The sequence below is a fragment of the Microtus oregoni genome, unplaced genomic scaffold (genome assembly GCF_018167655.1).
Source record: "Microtus oregoni isolate MIOR12 unplaced genomic scaffold, Mior012 000014F_ref0000157, whole genome shotgun sequence".
Classification (NCBI taxonomy): domain Eukaryota; kingdom Metazoa; phylum Chordata; class Mammalia; order Rodentia; family Cricetidae; genus Microtus; species Microtus oregoni.
The window spans coordinates 18,765,491-18,787,369 of NW_024543073.1; the positions used below are offsets into that span (position 1 = coordinate 18,765,491).

At 42.4% G+C, this 21,879-nt stretch overlaps 1 protein-coding gene across 1 annotated transcript in view; it reads right to left on the bottom strand.

Annotated features, from left to right (window-relative positions):
* Ankrd31 (ankyrin repeat domain 31) overlaps nt 1-13,802 on the bottom strand; it is a 164,926-nt gene extending 151,124 nt beyond the window's left edge. The window contains exons 1-2 of the mRNA XM_041663201.1: nt 13,699-13,802; nt 4,782-4,855 (exon numbers count right to left, since the gene is read on the bottom strand). Coding sequence (XP_041519135.1) covers nt 4,782-4,855; nt 13,699-13,802 — 178 coding nt within the window. The remainder of the gene's footprint in view (nt 1-4,781; nt 4,856-13,698) is intronic.
* Between the last annotated feature and the right edge of the window lie 8,077 nt (nt 13,803-21,879).

Here is a 21,879-nt window from a genome sequence, read left to right on the forward strand (position 1 = left end):
CACTCACCCATTGCTGGTGGGAATGCAAACTTGTGCCACCACTCTGGAAAGCAGTGTGGCGGTTTCTCAGGAAATTCTGGATAAACCTATTCCTGGACCCAGCAATACCACTCTTGGGAATATACCCAAGAGAGGCCCTATCATACAACAAAAGTATATGCTCAACTATGTTCATAGCAGCATTGTTTGTAATAGCTAGAACCTGGAAACAACCTAGATGCCCTTCAACGGAAGAATGGATGAAGAAAGTATGGATTATATACATATTAGAGTATTACTCAGCAGTAAAAAACAAGGACTTTTTGAATTTTGCATACAAATGGATGGAAATAGAAAACACTATCCTGAGTGAGGTAAGCCAGACCCAAAAAGAGGAACATGGGATGTACTCACTCATATTTGGTTTCTAGCCATAAATAAAGGATATTGAGCTTATAATTCATGTTCCTAGAGAAGCTAAATAAGAAGGTGAATCCAAAGACAAACACAGAGGCATCCTCCTGAATATTAACCTTCATCAGGCGATGAAAGGAGACAGAGACAGAGACCCACATTGGAGCACAGGACTGAAATCTCTAGATCCAAATCAGGAGCAGAAGGAGAGAGAGCACGAGCAAGGAACTCAGGACTGCGAGGGGTGCACCCACACACTGAGACAATGGGGATGTTCTATTGGGAACTCACCAACTGGGTCTGAAAAAGCATGGGATAAAACCGGACTTGCTGAACATAGCGGACAATGAGGACTACTGAGAACTTAAGAACAATGGCAATAGGTTTTTGATCCTACTGCACGTACTGGCTTTGGGGGAGCCTAGGCAGTTTGGATGCTCACCTTACTAGACCTGGATAGAGGTGGGCGGTCCTTGGACTTCCCACTGGTCAGGGAACCCTGATTGCTCTTCAAGCAGATGATGGAGGGGAACTTGATTGGGGGAGGGGGAGGGAAATGGGAGGTGGCGGGGAGGAGGCAGAAATCCTTAATAAATAAATAAATTTAAAAAAAATTAATTAAATGCATGTCAAAATATCAATAAAAAATCAAATTTTGTATTTGCAGGAAAATTAAAGGAAATAGAATCATGATTTTTTAAAAAAACGACACAGAAAGAAAGTCCTCAGCAGGCATAAGTTTTCTCAAAATGGAGGGATCCATCACAGGCTGCCTGAGGAAAAGCTTTAAACACCTCCCCCAGGCTCCTGAAGACTAGCTGTGGGAATCAAGTCTGATCCTGCTTAGAAACCTTCCTTAGCTCAACCTGGACTGGGTCTACTTCTGATACCCCATTGACCATTAACAATGAATTGCCTAAAGGCATTCCTAAGACCCCAAGGCCCACACAGTTGATCAAACCTCTGAAAAGTTGGGGGCAAGAGGAAATATACCTCCAACACTCAGTAAACAGAGAAACTAGATTCTCATACCAAGAAACATTACCAATGACCTAATTCCCATTGCAAATGCAAAAGTACGAATAAACAAAAATATAGGTCTCCTCCAAAAATGATTCTCACATAGTAATGTCCCCAAAGAAAAGTGACTTAGATGACATACAAGAAAGTGATTTCAAAATAGCAATAATAAGCAAGATCAAATAAATGCTGGAAATAAAACATAAATAGATGAATAACAAAATCAACTCAATATATGAAAATGAAATTTAAAAAAAAAGAAAAGCCAAAATAAAATAAAACTTGAAATAAAAAATTAGGAAATTCAAACAAAAATTAAAGAGTAAAGATTCACTGGATACATCAGATCAAACAGAAGAGAGAACATCAGATCTTGAAGACAGAGGAACTGGATTGGAGAGAATGCTGAATTACACAGACAGACACACACACACACACAATCCACCTGAGAATGAAACTTGCAGGAAGTCAGGAACACTATAAAAAGACCAAATCTATTAATAATAGAAAAAGAAGAATGGAATAAGGGGCTGAGATCAAATGCACAGAAAATATTTTCAACAAAACATAAACTTCCTTACTATAAGGAAAAGAAATGCCCATTGGTCCAAGGGGCATACAGAATACCTAACAGAACCAGGAAACACACTCCCCACACCGTATCAAAACACTAAGTGGGGGCTGGAGAGATGGCTCAGAGGCAAAGAGCACTGGGTGCTCTTCCAGAAGACCTGGGTTCAATTCCCAACAACCAAATGGTAGCTTACATTTAGTGAGTTCTTCTGGTGTGCAGGTATACATACATACATAATAAATAAATAAATCTTTAAAAAAAAACCACTAAGTGACAGAACAAAGAAAAGATACTGAAAGCACCAAGAGAGGAAGCTCAGGTCCCATAGAAAGACAGGCCCATCAGAATTAACAACTGATTTTTCAATGGAGACCGAAAGCCTGAAGAAATTGGACCAATGTTCTGCAAGTTATTAAAGAGCACAAATATAACCCAGAAAAACTTCTGGTCATAGTGGAAGGAAAATGAAAACTTTCAAGATTTTAAAAAAACTATGATCACCATAGGATACAGAAAGGAATGCTTAGACCTGAAGATCGAAGAGCATGCTCAGGAAGACACAGGAAACAACATTTCCAGAACAAGGGTGGTAACAAACGTCAGGAATAACACATGCAGCTCAGTAATGCTTAATATCAACGGTCTCAATCCCCCAACACACAAAGACTAACAGATTAGATCAGAAAACAAGATCTAATAAATTTTTGTTTTTTGTTGTTGTTGTTTTCAAGACAAGGTTTCTCTCTAGCTTTGGTGCCTTTCCTGAATTTTGCAGGCAAATGGAATGAGCTAGAAAACATCATTTTGAGTGAGGTAACCCAGACAAAGAAAAACAATTATCACATGTACTTACTCATAAGTGGTTTTCAAACATAAAGAAAACAAAATCAGCCTACAAATCACAATCCCTGAGAACCTAGACAACAATGAGGACCCTAAAAGAGACATACATAGATCTAATCTACATGGGAAGTAGAAAAAGACAAGATCTCCTGAGTAAATTGGGTGCATGGGGATCTTGGGAGAGGGTTGAAGGTGAGGGGAGAGGCAGGGAGGGGAGCAGAGAAAAATGTAGAGCTCAATAAAAATCAATAAGATTTCTTTAAAAAAGAAAAGATGGGAGAGACACTCTATACTCATTACAAGGAAAACAGCAGGATATTAGAACCCTAAACATATATGCACCAAACAGGATCACTCAATTCATAAAAGAAACCCTATTAGACTTAAGACCACAGATCGATTACAGCACAGTGAGAGTGGGGTATTCAATACTCCGACCTTCACCAGTGACAGGTAATTTGGGAAAAAAACTAAATAGAACTCTGTAGTTAAATCACATCATAAATCAAACAGACCTAACAGGTATTTACAGGACACTTAACACTAAAGAATACACATTCTTCTCAGCAGCCCATGGAACTTTCTCTAAAACAGACCACATGCTGGGACACAAGAGTCTCAACAGGAGGATTCCCTGGTGACAAGCAGTGTAACTTGATAAGTTCCAGGAGAAAAAAGGTGTATGCCTGAGAGATGACACATGAAGTTGTCTGCTGGGAGCTGATTTGAATAGCTGCCATTACAAGATGGCATTTGGCCCCAGCCTCGCTTGATAGATAACTCCATATTAGGGTTGCAGTTCTTCCACCGGAAATCAGGGTGAGTTGTTGTGATCTAGCTGCCCACACTTCCCCTGACCGGCAGGGGAACATCTGGTCTGTAATTGGCAGGGATGTTCCCCTGCTTTCTTTCCTGCCGGTGGGTCTCCAGAAAAATAGTTAAAGTATCAAAGTATCAAAAGTTGCTAGGCAGACTCCCTATATAAGCAGCTATAGTTCAGAGCCCCTTGCCCCTTGCTTTCTGCTCTCCCTACAACCAATAGGCTCCAATAAAGCGTGATTTGAGAAGAATCCTCGTCTGGTGGCTGTTCCTTCCTGCTGATCAAGGAGCTCACCGCAGTTGTCCTTCCAAATACATGCATATACATAGGCATGTATACTCAAACACACATGTATATCTGTACACACACATACACATGTGTCTTAGTGATGGGGGATTAAATAAGAACTTTAATAACATATATGTATGAAAATGCCATAAAGGAATTCATTACTCTGTGTGTTAAGTTGGGAGGGTAGACCCCAGGCCTGAGAGTTGTATTGGTCTGGACTCCAAATCCCAGCATGCCAGGTCCTGACCCCTCGCTGGGGGGATCAGGACCACTCCCACAGAGTATTTAAGTAAACTCCCAATAGAGGATCACATGGTTCCTTTTCCTTCCTCCTGGTGGTCAAGTTCATGGCCTCCTGGTTCCCCCCCCCGGGGAGTTCAGGAATCCCATTAAACCTGGATATTTCTTAATTTTGGTTTGTTTTGATTTGGCTTGATTGGGAATTTGCATAGGCAGAGAGCTTGTATTAGGAAAATTCCTAACACTGTGTTCTAAGCTTTAAAAATAAATAATAAACCATGGAAAATTTTTAAATGTTATCTTGTACTCTTACAACCTTTTAAAAATAGGTTTTAGAGTGAAGCTAGAGATTATAAGATGATGAGGAGAGCAGTCCAGGTCCACTCCAATGCTTTGCACCTTTTCTAGGAGCCCTACATGGCCCCTGGAAGCTACAGTTCCCACTGCTATTCCCATTCCAGATTTTAAGGGATCTTAGGATCTGTCATAAATCTATGTAAGAAGTTGTGCGACATTAATGAAGAAGAGTAACATAAAATAAGGAGTTAACAGAATGATAATACTTGGGACACTGACAACATCTAGTAAAAGGTTTCTCACCTTTCCACATTCCATTCTCAGCAGAATGAAGACAGAACTCAGATTTAAAAGACGGGTCTCGATTCAAGAGCAACCTTTCAAATGCAAAACAGAAAATACAGATTAGTAAGATATTTCCAAATATAATAATATTTTATCATTTTTAGTAAAACTCAGATTGCTAAAATTCTTTTATACTACCATAAATATTTATATTTCAAACTACTAATTCAGAAACATTAACTTTAAAATAGAATTCATCCAAGAAGAAAAATGCTCACTAGTCATATTAATTTTTACTATTTTGTCATTATGTTTGATTTAGGGGGACAAGAAACAGAATACTAATAGCACTTAATTGTCTTAGTTAGGATTATCTTGGTTATTGCTGTGATAAAATACCATAACCCAATGCAGTTTTGTAAGAAAGGATTTACTTCAGCTTGTACTTCCACATCATAGTCCATGGTCAAAGGAAGTCAGGGCAGGAACTCAAGAAAGACAAGACCCTGGAAGCAAAAATGGAAGCAGCGACCACCGAGGAGTGCTGCTTACTGGCTTGCTGTCCATGATTTGCTTCTTATACTATCCAGCAGCACGTACCCAGGACTAGTGCTGCAGAGCAGACTAGGCCCTCCTAGGCTTCTACGGGTGCATACACATCAATACATACACATGCACATACACAAACGCTTTTTTTTTTTTTAGGAAGTGCCATTTCAAACTAGTAAGCACCAAAGGAGAGTTTTCAAAAAAAATTCTTGAGACAAGAAAAAAAAATATGAAGGACTTTTTCATTCCTCTGATTGAATTAAATTCCTTTTAACTATATGACAAACTTCAAAAAAGTCAATCACCAAAAATCAGCTACTAAGTTATGGCTCACGCTTGTAATCCCAGCACTTGAGAGACTAATGTAGGCAGAGCTCTGAGAGGTCTGAGTTAGCCTGGGCTATGCAGTGAGTTATATTTTAGCCAGTCTGAAATAACAGTGAGACCCTGTTTTTAAAAACCAAATTCATAGCTGGGTGGTGGTGGCACATACCTTTAATTTCAGCACTCAGGAGGCAGAGGCAGGCAGATCTCTGTGAGTTCAAGGGCTACCCTGGTCTATAGAGGTAGTTCCAGGACAAGTTCCAAAGCTACAGAGAAACCTTGTCTCGAAAAACAAAACAATAAAACCAAAATCACAAATACTCCATGTATGAGGTATTTAAAAATGAACTATAACTTAATTTTAGAAAGATGAGACACTGAAAAGTATTAGCCATTAAAAAGGGAAGGAATTTAACACACTGAACGAAAACGCAGTTTTTCAGGTTAAAATAGGATTGGATATTTGAAACAATTTTTCACTGGTTATTAAAAGTATAATGAATTTTTATTACAATAAAGGTTTTAATTTATATGTATAAAAACTTTAGCAATCAAGTTCTAACATCATATTGAGCTTTTAATTCAGTTAAAAATATCTAATTAAAACATGCTTTCAACATAATGGCCCCAAAACAGTGTTTGACAACATTCTATCTTCATCAGAGGTAGAACCCTATTTTGGTGTATATCTCAATCAAAACAGTTATTCTGTGAGCTATTTATGTCTATGTCTGTTAATATTAATACTAAAGTGACTAGTTAAGCCTATGTCTCCTATGCTTTCTTCCTGGCTCCAACCTTCCCGCAGGTTATCTTGATCACCACATGAATACAGTGCTAGTGTGTCCTACCTTTCAGGCTAGTTCTGTCAAGTGAGGTATTCAATATACATAATGCGAGTGCTGGGGGCTAATGCCGGAGCACCTTGTGCTCAAAGCCAGCATATGGAAGACAGAAACACCTTGTTTTTTTTTTAAGTGGGGGGTGTGAATAAACCTAAAGATAAAGTATGAAAAACTATATGGTCTGATTCTCCAGGATAAAAAAAAAAAGAATAGAAGTTCAGAGATTTGAGAAACCATATATCAAGATCAAATGCACATCAAAAAGAGAGTGAAAGAAAATATACTGGAGCTGGCAAAATAGCTCAGCAAGTCAAAGTGCCAGCAACATAAGCCTGCCGACCCTGAATTCCATCTCCAGAACCCAAGTAAAGGCACAAGGGAAAGATGGACTCCAAGAATTGTCCTCCAGCTTCCACACATCTGCCACAGCAAATGCACCCACACAGATATCATTCGCTCACATACATATACAATAACTTTAAAAAGGAAATTGGATTAGGATAGGAAAAGACTATTTAAAGAAACCATGATAGAGAAAACTTCCTAAATAGAGTGAGTGCATTTACATCTTCAAGAAGCTTGGATGACTGAAAACAAATAAACGGAAAATATCATAATGATACTGCTGAGAATCCAAGATAAGAAAAAGGATGGGAGGTGAAAAAATAGTTCACGTTAGAGAACAATAATCCAAAGAGATGGGGGCAACACAGCCAGTTAAGAGACAACACAAGCCACTTTTTAGGATGGCAGATTATGAAACTCCATGCATTTATTAAAATATTACCTGTGTTCCAACAAGAGTAAATACTTCTTGTGTATACATTTTAAAAATGAGAGTGATGGTGCACATATATAATCTCAGCAGAGTCATTGTGAACTTAAGGCTAGCCTGGGCTATAAAGTGAGACCCTAGAAGATGAATGAAGCAGAGAGGAGAGAAAGAGGGAGGAGAAGCAGCAGCAGCAATCTGGATATTATTCGTTACAGCCTTCACTCAGTGCCCCCACACCTCATCAGTCAGCATCTCCTACCAAACGCGTGCTGAGATTTTACAAAGGTGTACTATTCCAGCCATCCCCACTACACTACCTGGTCTCTCTCTCATCATCCCAGTCTGTAATTGGTCCTAAACCTAAGCTCTCCAACCTGGCTTAGCAGAAGGGAGTCCTTGCTTCATTAGTAATGAAGGGACAAAACCAACTGCATTTTGTGCTAGGCCCCAAGGTAGATATCAGGAGGCGGGAAGTTCCCTAGACTGCAGCCCAGCTGCTCTGGGGTTGATTATCAGCAGAGTGGAGAGTCCCCTAGACTGGAGTGAATCAGAGAATCACCCGTACCCTTTATGCCAAAAACAATAGATCTGTGGTTTTCTGCCTTTATAAACCCTGTCTAAGAATGGTGGGGCACCTCCTCTGGCCCCTGCTGCATCAGTGTGTGAGAGAGGTGCCTATCGTGATTTGTACTACAGGATTAAACCTTGCTTTTTTCATTTCATTGAGTTTGTATCTCTGGTGGTCTTCTTGGGGTCTCCGCGACTTGGGCACTACATTTGGGGGCTCGTCCCAGGTTCCCCAGAGACCCCAAGATCCCAAAGGTTTAAGTCAGCTAGGGGGGTGAGTTACAGAGCTTTCCCTGTCTTTTGTTTGTCTGTAACCTTTGATTTCAGAAGTGGCCACATTCAGCACAAAAGGCAGAGTTAATAGCCCTTCCAAAAGCCTTAAAGATGGGGAAAGACAAAAAGCTAAACATCTACACAGACAGCAGGTATGCCTTTGCCACAGCCCACATCCACAGGGCTATCTACCAGGAGAAGGGGTTGCTAACAGCAGAAGGAAAAACTATTAAAAACAAACAGGAGATTCTGGATCTCCTACAAGCATTGCAGGGGCCCACAAAGTTGGCAATAATACACTGCCCCGACACCAAAAAGGCTCCAGAACAATACAACTGGGAAACAATCTGGCTGCTAAAACAGCAAAAGAGGTGGCTTCAGCCCCCAGGGCTATGGTGACTTTAAGTGACCCAGGAGCCAGGGGCCTGGCACAGATCCCCCACTCCACACCTGAAGATCTAGCTGGATACACACTCTCCCCATGGTCAGCGAATAGAGGAATGGCGGAAAACTGCTGATGGGAGAGTCATCCTGCCCAAAGACTGGGACACGAGATACTGAAAAAATACACCACTCCTCACACTTGGGAACACGTAGAATGCAGGACCTATTGTGAAGGGTTCAGGTCAAAATTCAAGATGGTGGCCAGATTATTGAACAGATAGTGACACAAAGCCAGACATGCCAGCTGACAAATGTGGTGAGCACCCCCTCCAACCTAGGAGCATGTCAGTGGAGAACTCTGACATTCCAGAACAGGTACGTGCTGGGATGTAGACGTTACTGAAATCAAACCTGGAAAATTTGGATACAAATATCTCTTAGTGTTTATAGATATTTTTTCAGGGTGGACTGAAGCGTTCCCCACCAAGCACAAAACAGCCACGGTGGTGGCAAAGAAGCTATTGAAGAAATCTTGCTTAGGCGTGGGTTCCCAGTCATGACAGGGTCAGATGATGACCCTGCCGTCATCTCTCAGGTAAGCAGGGACTAGCCACTATACTGGGGGCTGACTGGAAACTTCATTGTGCATATAGACCCCCAGAGCTCAGGGCAGGTAGAAAGGAACAGAACCCTAAAAGAGACCTTGACTAAACTGGCCTTGGAGATTGGCACTGGCTGGGCAACTCTCCATCCCTTTGCCCTTTTTAGAGTCAGAAATGCCCCTATCAAATGGGTCTGACCCCTTTTGAAATTATGTGTGGGCACTCTCCCCCCATGATTCCTAGCTTACAAACTGACCTGACTGCTGACTTAGATGATCAGGACTTGTTCAACGCCATGCAGCGGCTCCAATCGGTTCATAAAACCATATGGCCTAAGCTTAGGGCGATTTATGAACCCACCTCTGTTCCAACCCCTCCTAAATTCAGGCCTGGAGATTGGTTTTTTTTTTGTTTTGTTTTGTTTTGTTTTGTTTTGTTTTGTTTTTTGAGATTGGGGTTTTATCCGGAGGCATCACCCAAAATTGCTGGAGTCAAGATAGAATGGGCCCTACGTGGTTGTTCTGACAACACCAACAGCCCTCAAGGTGGATGACATCGCCTCTTGGGTCCATTATTCACATGCCCACCCAGTGATCCCTTCGCCTACAAGAGGACTATCGAAGCGAGACCTGGGAGGCATCCAAACACCCCACAAACCCCCTAAGGTCTGGCTCAAGCATCGTTCCTGATCCTGTTGATGTTGATGCTGGTTCCCTCTGCTCCTGCTAAAGAAGTCAACCCCCACGTACCCTTTAAACTGACTTGGGTTCTTGAGGATGGAGAATCATACAAAACTCTGTACCAGACTACCCGTGCGGCCCCACTGAACACCTTGTCGCCTGACCTAGATTTCTGCTTCTGTGACCTGAACCACATCTATAGAGCAGGAGGCTAGGCGGAGGCCAGGAAGTATGGTTTTTAGATGTGCCCAGGTCACATCAGGAATAGAAACAGTGTGGAGACCTAGAATTCTCCTTCTGCAAAAGTCGGGACTGTGTCACCTCTAATAATAGGGAATGGAGATGGTCTGTAAGTAGACCAGACTTAGTCACTTTTAAATATATAAGACCTATCTGGTATGTGTCCCCCCTCTTCCTTAGCCTGACAAACCCTGCAGGACAGGTGACCTAGACCAGATAAGATTACTTTCACTGTGAGGGAGGATGGGACACATGACGGTCATCAGGCCTACACTGGAGTGTAATATACTACAGATATGGGGAACATGCCCCGACCACCCTTGTAATTCGACTTAAGATAGAGCTAATAAAACCAGCAATAATAGGCCCCAATAAGGCATTGAACCCAAATCCTACTTCCTCACCCACAAAGAGACTCGTGCCTCAGCGCTAACTCTAACCACACTTGCACCTAAAACATGGGCCCCAGATGCTTTAGCTATTACCAAGCCTTCGGTGCCAGAACAGCATCCCCTCCTGGAGCTTCTGACTAAGACTTATGTGGTTCTAAACTCCTCAAGGCCAACCCTAACCAACTCTTGTTGGCTCTGTTAAGACGTGGCTCCCCCTTATTATGAGAGAATTGCTGTCCAGGCCTTATTCGAGAAGTGGCGAAGTCTGATGAATGTTGCTGGTATTCACAACACACTCTAACCCTGGAACAGGTAACAGGACAAGGGCTTTGCATAGGTAAAGTTCCCACTGCCAAGCTTTTCTTTGCAATTCAACTCATCCCCATCACAACCACTGCAAGGCACCTAATCCCCACAATGACACCTGGTGGGCGTGCTCCTCTAGGTTAACTCCTTGTGTACACACTATAGTTCTAAAGGACTCCAAAGGATACTGTGTCCTCATCAGACTGGTACCCCGGCTCCTTTACCATGACTACCAAGGTCTCCTAGATAGAGTGGGGCAGGATGCTGGTCTGACTAGAATAAAAAGGGAGCCCATGAGCACCCTTACACTCAGCATCCTCCTGGGAGCAAGCCTCGCAGGGTTGGGGACAGGAACTGCCTCTCTTCTGTCCCAAAGTGAACATTACTCTGCTTTGAGAGAAGCTATAGATGTTGACATAGAACGCCTAGAGACCTCAGCCTCCCACTCGCAGCATTCCCTCTCCTCACCAGCTGAAATGGTTTTACAAAACAGAAGGGGACTGGACCTAATCCTTTTACAGCAGGGAGGACTGTGCAGCCCTGGAAGAAGAATGCTGTTTCTATGTAGACCATTTGAAACTTCTAAGGGATATCATGGCCAATGTGTGGGAGGGTCTTAAAAAGAGAAAGAGAGAAAGGGAAGCCAACCAAGGATGGTTTAAACCCTGGTTAACTACTTTCATCTCTACTCTGACAGGACCCCTGGTTATCTTGCTGTTACTGCTGACTTTCAGACCATGTACACTCAATAGACTAGTCCAATTTATGAAGGAATGATTGGGGACCATCCAACTTATGGTGCAGCACTCTCAGAACTATAGACCCCTCAGGACAGAAGATACCTATGAGCTAACTATAAAAGACCCATGTTTGGGTCAATCTACAAGAAGGGGATGGGGAAGCCGGGCGATGGTGGCGCACGCCTTTAATCCCAGCACTCGGGAGGCAGAGGTAGGCGGATCTCTGTGAGTTCGAGACCAGCCTGGTCTATAGAGCTAGTTCCAGGACAGGCTCCAAAGCCACAGAGAAACCCTATCTCGAAAAACAAAAAAACAAAAAAAAAAAGAAGGGGATGGGGAAGAAGGGACAAAATCAACTCCATTTTGTGCTAGGCCCCAAGGTTTATAGCAGCAGAGCGGGAAATTCCCTAGACTGGAACCAATCAGAGAATCACCTGTACCCTTTAGGCCCATAACAATGGATTTGTGGTTTTCTGCCTTTATAAACCCTACCTAAGAACAGTGGGCCACCTCCTCTGGCCCCTGCTGCGTCAGAGTGCGAGATGAGGAGCCTATCACAATTTGTACCACAGAATTAAACCTTGCTTCTTGCATTTTGGTGAGTCTGAGTCTCTGGTGGTCTTCTTGGAGTCTCCACGACTCGGGCACTACAGTAAGAGCTTTAAATGGACACGCATTATAAATACAGGATCTTAACCTACAACCTCAAGTCCTGAACTGGAATCTATAGTTGGTTTTTCTTACTGTTTTCTCTTTGGCACTTTGGGGGCGAATAAATCATACTGAGGCTTTTTCTTTCTTAGGAATGCCAGGCCTTAGTTTGACTTATTTCTAGCCAACTTTTCTTAACTTATATTATCCTGTCTACCTTTTGCCTCTGGGCTTTTATCTTTATCCTAAATACCTTTCATTACTTCTTACTAAGGGGCTTGCTGTATAGCTGGACCCTGGAGGTCTCCTCCTCTCAAGCCTAGATCTCTCTTCTTTCCAGATTTCTCATATTTATTCTCTCTGCCTGCCAGTCTTGCCTGTACTTTCTCCTGCCTAGCTACTAGCCGGTCAGCTCTTTATTTGACGGATCGGGTGTTTTAGACAGGCAAAGTAGCACAACTTCACAGAGTTAAACAAATCCAACATAAAAGAAAGCAAAACTCCTTTGTATCACTACAGGAATCTACAATTTAACAGGATCCAGGTGACTCAACAGCACATGAAAATGTAAAGCCTTAGTCTAATGCACGCAGGGTAAACAGAAATCTGACTAGGATATTCCTCCACTTAAAACTGCGAAAGCATCCTACCAAGGTTAACCTCACCTGGATCCCCTCTTATCACTCCACGCCCATTCCACAATTCTGAAAGATATAACTGCCTATATATCTCAAAATGAATAACTCGATGCTATGTTCCACCTCTCTACACCTACATACCTCAGCTTCCTTACCCTGGAGTACCTTTTCGTCACATGGCAAACTCCTATGTCACCTTCAAGCTTCTACTCAGAAGTCAACCATAGTAAACTCTGATAAACAGCTACATTGCCTGAGGTAGGAGTTCCTCTGGCCTGCTAAACCCACACACTTAGACTCCACACATTATTATGAAGTTAGCTGTTCAAATGGTTCTCCAGGCCTAGGTTTCTCAAAGGTAGTGGCCTCATTTTTTCCAACCTTTTTGTTCCTGCACCTAACACTGAGGATATGTTCAAGAAAGGTTCTGATAAGCTGAAATATTTTTTATTCTTTTTTTTAAAAAAACAAAGTATTTCTACTTTTTATGTGCGGTGGTGTTTTGCCTGCATGTGTGTCTCCATGAGGGTGTCAGGTTCCCTGGAACTGGCGTTACAGACAGTCGTGAGCTGTCTGTGGGTGCTGGGAATTGAACCTGGGTCCTCTTAACCACCCATTCACTCTCCAGCCCCGTACTTTCTTATTCTCATAACACGTTTCAGTTTGATACAAACCTATTTCCCCGTTAGAGTTCTTAAAAGAAATTCTAAGAACTATCCCTTCGGCCAGAGATAAGTTCAGGTTAAGGGGTCCTTGTCCAAAGTACTTAGCCCCAGTGCAAGGGAGGTTTTTTTTTTTTTTTTTTTTTTTTTGCCATAAAACCACTACCATCATTTTGTTTCCAGATATTTGTAAATTCTTAACACGGTTGTCCCCCAAGGCGCCTACTGGCGGCCATTTCCACTCAAACCTATAGAAAGCCTAGCCCGACGACAGCGGTGCAAGAGTTCTAGCCCTAATGGCGGTCACCTTCTCCAGGGCAGCTCCTCATCTTCCAGTTCGTTCTCTGTCACCGACCCCTCAATCACTGTTTCATCACTGTCACACTCTGAAGCCTGGGCACCTTTCTCCATCTTCGCCCCTCACTCGAGGGTTATAGTAATCTCCTCCTCTAGTTTCCCTTTATCCGCACGCCTTTTGCTTGCTTTTCGCGGTAGGGAGTTTAAAACAACAAAACTAGAGCCAAGAGGAAAAGCCCCTCCGGGCCGCTGATGCCAAACGCCGCACGCGCAGCGTCGTCGTCGACGCACGGGCTAACCGGCGCTCGAGCTTGCGCGCGCCAGCAGAGCGCAGCCGCGAGCCACGCGTCAGCGTGCAATCCCAGGGGCCCGCCCCGCCCCCGCCCGAGGCTCCGCCTCTGACTCCTAAGCCCCGCCCCTAACCCCCAAAGCTCCTCCCCGGTCGTCAGTCCCCGCCCCAAGCTCCCGAGGCTCCTCCCCAACTCCTAGGAGGAATAAAGCCGCTCTTCAAAGAACGCGCTGGTTGGCGCTGAGTTTCTGGTCCACCATAGCCAGTCCCCGAGGCTGGTTTGCTCATTTGCTAGAGACTCTGACTCAGTTCTCTACACTCCCTGCACGTCCCAGCGGCCATGGCTCCAGAACATTTTGAAGCCAGGATGTAATCTTAGACGCAGAAGGCTTTGCAGTCTTTGCAGGCTCCTTACTTCTTAATTCCTTTGATGCAGCCTCCCTTAGTGTTGCCCTAAATAGGTAAAAGAAATGTTTATCAAAGGTTTTCAGATCCACTAATCCAATAGATACACATTTTGTATTTTTCTCACAACTTTGTAAATTACTCTGAAATATAGATTGTGCAGGAAAAGAAGTATAAATGTTTTTCCCCTTTATCAAATGTTAGAATAGCGGTGCCTAGCAATACCTAGCCACACCCCAAAATTATTATTTTACCAATGAAGATCTAGGGTTTTTGAGTTCATATGATGCTTTTTAAAATGTTTTACACACATCACCCTCTGTGTGTGTGTGTGTGTGTGTGTGTGTGTGCGCGCGCGCGCATACACTAGCATATCACAGTGTGAGTGGGGCACTCAGAGGACAGGGACTTGCAGGAACTGGTTCTCTCCTCAAGTGTGGCAAGTGCTTTGCCACCGCACCTCCCACTCTGAGGTGTCTTCTCACATTCCCTGTGATTCAAACTGCTCTTTGGGGTTCTGGAGTTTGAAGTTTGGGGCCTGGTGTACACTAGACAGGTGCTCTGCCCCCAGCACCATCTCCAGCCTTCCTTTTACTTTTTCAATCAAGGTGTCTCAAAGTTCCCTGGCCTGCCCTCCGTGCACTCTGGAGCCCAGGCTGGCTTCGGGTTTGACATCCTCCAGCCTTGCCCTTCTGGGTGGTTGGGATTACAAGCCTGCACCACGGGCCCAGTTTTATTTGAAGGTTTTAACTCAAACTACAGTTGTACAACACACGAGGACTTTTCAGCCAATAAAGACTATGATTGCCTGGTCATGTCCAAAGTCTTCAGTTGTGTAAGCTCGATCACTGATGTTAGCACAAAATAAAGTTCAGAGTCTCAGTGCAGGGCAGAAAAGCGAACCGGAGGGAGTCCGTGCAAGACTCTGCTGCCTTGTGGTTCTTTGAGCTGCAAGCTGAGTCAGGGGACTGAACCCTCCAAGGAATCCCAAGCGTTTCCGAGATGACAGAAATCAGACACTCAGTGTCTAAGAAGAACTGGAACTCAGCTTTCATTTCAATTAGTTTGGATTAAAATTATTCAACGCTATTGAACTACATCAAATATATAAAAGCTGGTATTCTCAATGATAATTGGTCACTCTTAGAAATTGCTGAAATCTGTTCATTCATTATAAAATTAATAAAGAGAGAAATAAAGCATTTATCCTGCTTTTCCTATCAAATCTATATTTTAGGATAACCGAGGTTGGTGAAAGAAAAATATTCTAATTCATAGCAATTATATAATGTATTTTTTTTCTTTTTTTGAGAAAGGGTCTTAGGTGAAGAAAATAAAATCTGATGGTTTATTTTCAAAGGTATCTTGAACTAGTGTATGTCCAGATACAAATGAACAGAAAACACTAGACTCTTGGAAATGTAGGCTAGTTTAGCTATCCTCCCCACAAAATAAATAAATGAATAAATATACTAGAAGTTTGGAGTAGAAAATTACTAACAGCTAAGCTTGCCTGCAAGGTCATACTCATGATAAGCTTTAAAATAAACTGGATGTAAAATGTAGTGATGAAGCCACGCATCATTTTTGTTGCAGAAAGGACATATGTAATCGACAGAGGCTAAGTTAAGACCTAGATGTGTCTAACGTTATACCCTCCTGATTGCCCAGTTAATGAGGAGATGGAGGAGGGTCATGAATTCAGGGTTCACAAACCATTCTCTGCTCACCCACTGTGCCCACCACTCTGGGATGATGTCTGACGTTGCAAAGTTGTAAGATAAACTGCCTTACTTTTATACTCTGAATATCCATGGTTCTCAGAATGAAGAGAGGGTCTTTGTTTCTCATACTGGCCCACAAGCATAGCCATCCTGTGACACATGGGGCTTAGCGTTGGAGAGATGGCTCAGTGGATAAAATGCTTCTTGTGCACAAACCTAAGGACCAAATTCCCGATCCCCAGCACCCACATAAAGCCTGGTGGAGTGGCAGCTTGCCTGCAATCCCAGTGCTCAGGAGGCAGAACTAGGGGATTCTACCTGGCAAGCTGGCTAAATAGACTAGCTGAACCGGTGAGTTCCAGGTTCGGTGAGAGACCCTGCTTCAGTAGATAAAATGTTCTGTGATTAAGGAAGATACCAGTTATCAAGTTATGAACATGAACACATACAAGCACACATGCACGGTATGTATGCTGACAGACATGCAAACACCCAGACATCAACTTCTGACCTAACATGAACACATACAAGTACACACACACCAACACATGCACTATATATATGCTTACAGACATGCAAACACACACATATGCATTTGCATCACATATACAAACACATACACAAAACAAGCAAGAAACCCTGTCTCAAAAAAAACACCACTAAAATAAATAAAATTGCTTTTTTAAAGGCTGACATTAAAAAGTAACAGAGGAGGCCATGGCAAGCTGTCAAATAATTAAAGAATAAAATGCAACATTCTTATGAAGCTAATTTGAAAAGTTCGATAAATTCTCTCTGCTGGCCTGTCCAAGCAAGGAGCACTCACCAATGACCTCAATGCAGAGAAATTTGTATTTCTGCCTCTTTGCATCTTTCCACATCATTCTCCCCACTTTATAGTGATAACTGATTAAAACGCGCGCGCGCGTGTGTGTGTGTGTGTGTGTGTGTATTGAAGACACTAATGTAACTCAGGAAAGAAATGTTCATTAAAATAGCTTAATGTGATGTTTATTGGCTGATTTATTTAATTTGTTTGCTTGGGGGTGGGAGGACAGACTAACTCTGTGCGTGGGGAAATGAGAGTTCTCATATGCTCTTGGGAAAAGAAGAGATACATTTGATAATTTTTGATAGAATATCTTAGCAATGGATCTTTCACTTGTTTACACCTTTGGCATAGACTTTCCACTCTCAGGAATTTATTTCTATATCGCTATCACATTCATGTTCTCTTTAATTTTAAAAAGCTAGAAGCGTCCTTAATGCCCATCAATAAAGGATTACTCAGTGGAGTGTCCTGCTGCCACGGAAGCAAATGGACCACGGCTATACACGTGAATACACATCACTGGGCTGCTTTGTGAACGAACAGCAGTGACAGCTCTGGGACTTCACGTCAAAAGGCTCAAGTGAGCGTTCCCGAGAATGGTGACTGTGCTTGGCTAATAAACACGAGTTTCAGCTTATAGATTACAGAACACATCTATGGCTTGATTTGTGGGTTGTTTAGGAGGGTTAAGCAAATAAAAGGGTGTAATAAAAACCTGCACACCATAACATTCTACACCTAACCTGCCATCGCGAAAAAAGCATAGTCTTTTCCATAGCTTCTTTTATATATATAATTTATATATAAATTATATTATAAATTAATTTATATATAAATGAATAAACAGGTCTTTAGTGCTCAGCTCAGTGTGTGTGTTTGAGTCATCATATATTTTTATATGTATTTCTTAGTACAACACAGATAATCCTACAGGAGAAAATGGAAGTGTTAGGAGGATAGAAAGCAGTACGCAAGAGTTAGTTTTAGCCTTAAAAATAGAATTGGTCAGGCACAGGTCACACAGCTATAATCCCAGTACTCAAGGCAAGGCATGGTGGTAGCACTGGAGAGATATCTCAGTTGTTAAAAGCACTTACTGCTCTCCCAGGGGACCCAAGTTCAGTTTCCAGCACCTTCATCAGGCAGTTGATTGACATGTAACTCTAGATCCTGGAGGGTTTGATGCTGCTGGCTCCCTTGCACTCCACATTCACAAGCACATCACCACGTACACACACAAATGCAGCACACACACAGAGTTAAAAAGAAAAAAAAAAGAAATCTTTCTTTTAAAAAGGTAGAGAAAGCAGATCAGAAATTAAAGACCATCCCAGGATATATAGAAAATTTTCAGCCATGGATCACATGAGACTCGGTCTAAATAAAGAAGAAGGAAGAAGAAAATTAAAACTGATATAGATAAATAATATATAATAAAACCAGCCGAATGGTGATGGCACACGCCTTTAATCCCAGCACTTGGGAGGCAGAGGTAGGTGGATCTCTGTGAGTTCAAGGCCAGCCTGGTCTACAGAGTGAGTTCCAAGACAGCTAGGGCTACACAGGGAAACCCTGTCTCCAAAAACCAATAATTAAATAAATAAATGAATAAATAAATAAAGTCCCAAATTTAATAGTTTCTGGACTGATGAGATTGCCAAATGAACAACCTTCTATGTGTATAACTACAATAACCACGTAAATATAATTAAATTAATGTAACTTTGTATCCGCTGATAAAGAAAAAGAAACAAAACCAAAAAAGCTTAATCATAGTTTTGATGCCAGACAACACAATGTAATAATTTTTTTTTTACAGTACAGTCATGTGTCACCCAAGGACAGGCAGTACTGAGAAATGTACTGTTAGTTGTGTTTCGTCATTCTGCAAACATCATCGACTGTCCTTACACAATCCAAGATGGTACAGGTCAGTCCCTTCACATGACCTCTTGACGCAATGAAGACTCAGCAATCAGGAGATGTCTGTGGTGGCTGGCAGCTGGAGGTACCGCCAGCAGTTCTTGGCACGCCTTTGCACGAAGGCCTACTGGGTTCTGCTTTCATTATACAAAGTTCTTTCTGGACGGCACTGTCTCGTGTATCTCTTCTAAGGTGACCAAATGTATTAGGTGAGAGCCCATCCTACCTCCTCTAGGCTCATCTTGACTAGCTGTAAACACAACAACTCTGTTTCCCAGAGAAATTACATCTGAAGTCTCAGGAAGAATGCCATCCAAGCAGATCGCTTTTTCTTTTTAACGTGAGAGTGCTTAACCCAAAGTCAAGACGTTCTTCCCTCAAAAGTCATGAAGATGCTGGGTGTGGCAGGTTACACTTGAATCCCAGCACTGTGGAGGCAGAGGCTGGCAGATCTCTGTGAGGTTGAAGCCAGCCTGGCCTACGTAGGGAAGCACTGTTAAAAAAAAAAATACAGTAGCATATAATATCCTAGACTTGGACATTCACCTGTCTGACATCCACTGACTCCCACAGAGAAATTTCTAGACCTGGAGGGTCAGTCCATGGTGGATGCACTACATAGGTGTGCCATTGTGTGCCTTTATATTTTCTGTTTTCACTGCATTTTTCTATGTTTAGAAACACAAACACATTGCTAATAGTATTTAGTACAATCACTGACTATACAGGTTTGGGACCTTGACATAGACTATAATATAAAATGTAGGTTGTAGTGCAGACAACTCTGTGGTAGTTGTACAAAAATGAAGCCACCTGCAGACACTTTCCTCAGACTGTGACTCCATTATTAAGTGTCCTACAGACTGACCCTTGAGGCACAGGTACTAAAAGTCATAAAACCAAAACTGATTCTCTAACAAAGAGCAATATCATGAGTTTTTTTTTTTTTAAATGGAAGGTCAGAGTTGAGACCTCAGAGTTAATCAACTACAAGCTAGTTACACAAGTAAAGATCAAAAAGTCAACCGATGTTGGCAGGCCTTGGCTGGGACAGATAAAACACAAGCCATGCAATTAGGATGGTTATAAACCCAGCTATCGTGGGCCTCGAGACCTGACTTGCAGTCTCCCTCTCCAACATTACCTCCAACATTAGAATGCTTCTGATTTTGCCTCCTCCACCAAGCCTTCTGCCCGGACACATTTTCTCTAGCATAACGCCAGTATTCTTAAATGGCAGACTATCTCATTTGCCCCTTGAGAGTTGAGACATCCAAAATGTATTGTACATATTTTGTTTTCTTATTTCCAGTTTCTCTTCACTCTCTAACTAAACACAGACTCTGACCCCCTCCAGCTGACTCAGTAAGTGGGGATGACACAGAGATGAAGGCAGGAAGGAATGAGTGTTAGATTTCAAAGATGTTTCAAAAATCAGTTGCTACATATATTCCTTAACGTATATATACTTATAATTAAGTAAATCATATTAAAAATAATGTCAATATGTACAAAAAACTCATTACTTTTTAGTTCTTTTGACACATTTTACTACAAAGTCAGTAGAAGAAAACCAGGAAACAAGAGATCCCAATACATAGAATACAACTGCTTTATAAATTATATATAACATATAATATGGCAGACTCTTCTAATGCTGCAAACCCTAGCTTTCTTCCTAACAAAGACTCTGTCCTTGGCCAAATTTCAGTCAGGTTTCTCAACAGTTCTATAGCTGAGTTAGAACAGTTCCTTCAAATCTCTAGCTTTTCAAAGATCTCTGATAAACCTGCATAGCAAAACATCCCCAGTCCCGGACACCTACCTCTCTCAACACCCGACCTAGCACCTCTTCCTCCATCTCCCCACAGCTATGAGCTACCACACTGACCTATATTCAGTATGAATCCTAGTGCGCCGATTACGTCATATCCTCCTTTACTCTTGCTACTTTAGTAATATTCTACCCACTGGCCCCTGTTGTCAATTCCCACTGTCCACGCTACACATATACCTGAGCCTAACCCGTGTTCTCCACTAGCAGAACCTGCAGCAAAGATTCCTGTGCCTATCAGAAAAAGAAAAAAGTCTACACAACATTGCTACACAATATTGTAGCAAGTGTGATCAATGATTTTTTAACACAGTTCACCTCCACCTGGAGATGATTTGCAATCAAATGTTACGAATGAATTTCTGAGCACCTTTATCTTGAGGCATCTGTGTATGCCTGGGATCTGCCACTGTTCTCACGTTAGTTCTCCATAAGTGGTCTTGTAAGGATTTTGGAGACTTGACTCGCCACCGGGACCTGACATACACCTCAGTTCACGTGATCTTGGAGGATGTTATCCTATTCTGACGATTCTTTAACCTTTGGAACTCAGAGTGGGGATATCCACTTCCTTCTTCTCTGCTGAGGCTTGTTCACAGTTTACACCCTCTGGTCTGGATTTGCCAGGCTGCCTCCCTTTTGAACACAGCCTGTACCTAGGTCATGAGAAACATTTTTTTGTCTGAACAAATCTTAACAGTGCACACTGATCATTTCCTTTGCTCTATCATCAGAGACAATGGCTTTGCACCCATTCTTTTTCCCAAGCGTCAATCAGATGCCAGTCTTCTGTGACCCTAAGTGCAAAGGACACAAGGCAAACCTCCAAGAAGTCCCTCTGAAGTCCTTATGTCTAGACTTGGTTAGAGGACAGAAGCAAGTCGAAAGAAGGCATCACAAGATCCCTTGCACATCATCCTGTTCTCTGGCATTTAGCATCCTAAGTGTGGATGAAGTCTGCTGGTCAGCCTGTTATAGACTCCTATGCGGTGGTTCACACACGATTGTAGAACAACTTTAGCTATTCCTTCCCGCCGTATTCAAAACTTTCAATTTAAGGTAAGAAGATACTTTTATAAATTCAGGATAAGAAAAGGATTCTTGGGGCCAGCAATTCGGCTCAACAGGTGCGGGTGCCTTCTGCTGCCATCGCAGGGTAGGAGAAGAGCCTCGAGTGCAGCACG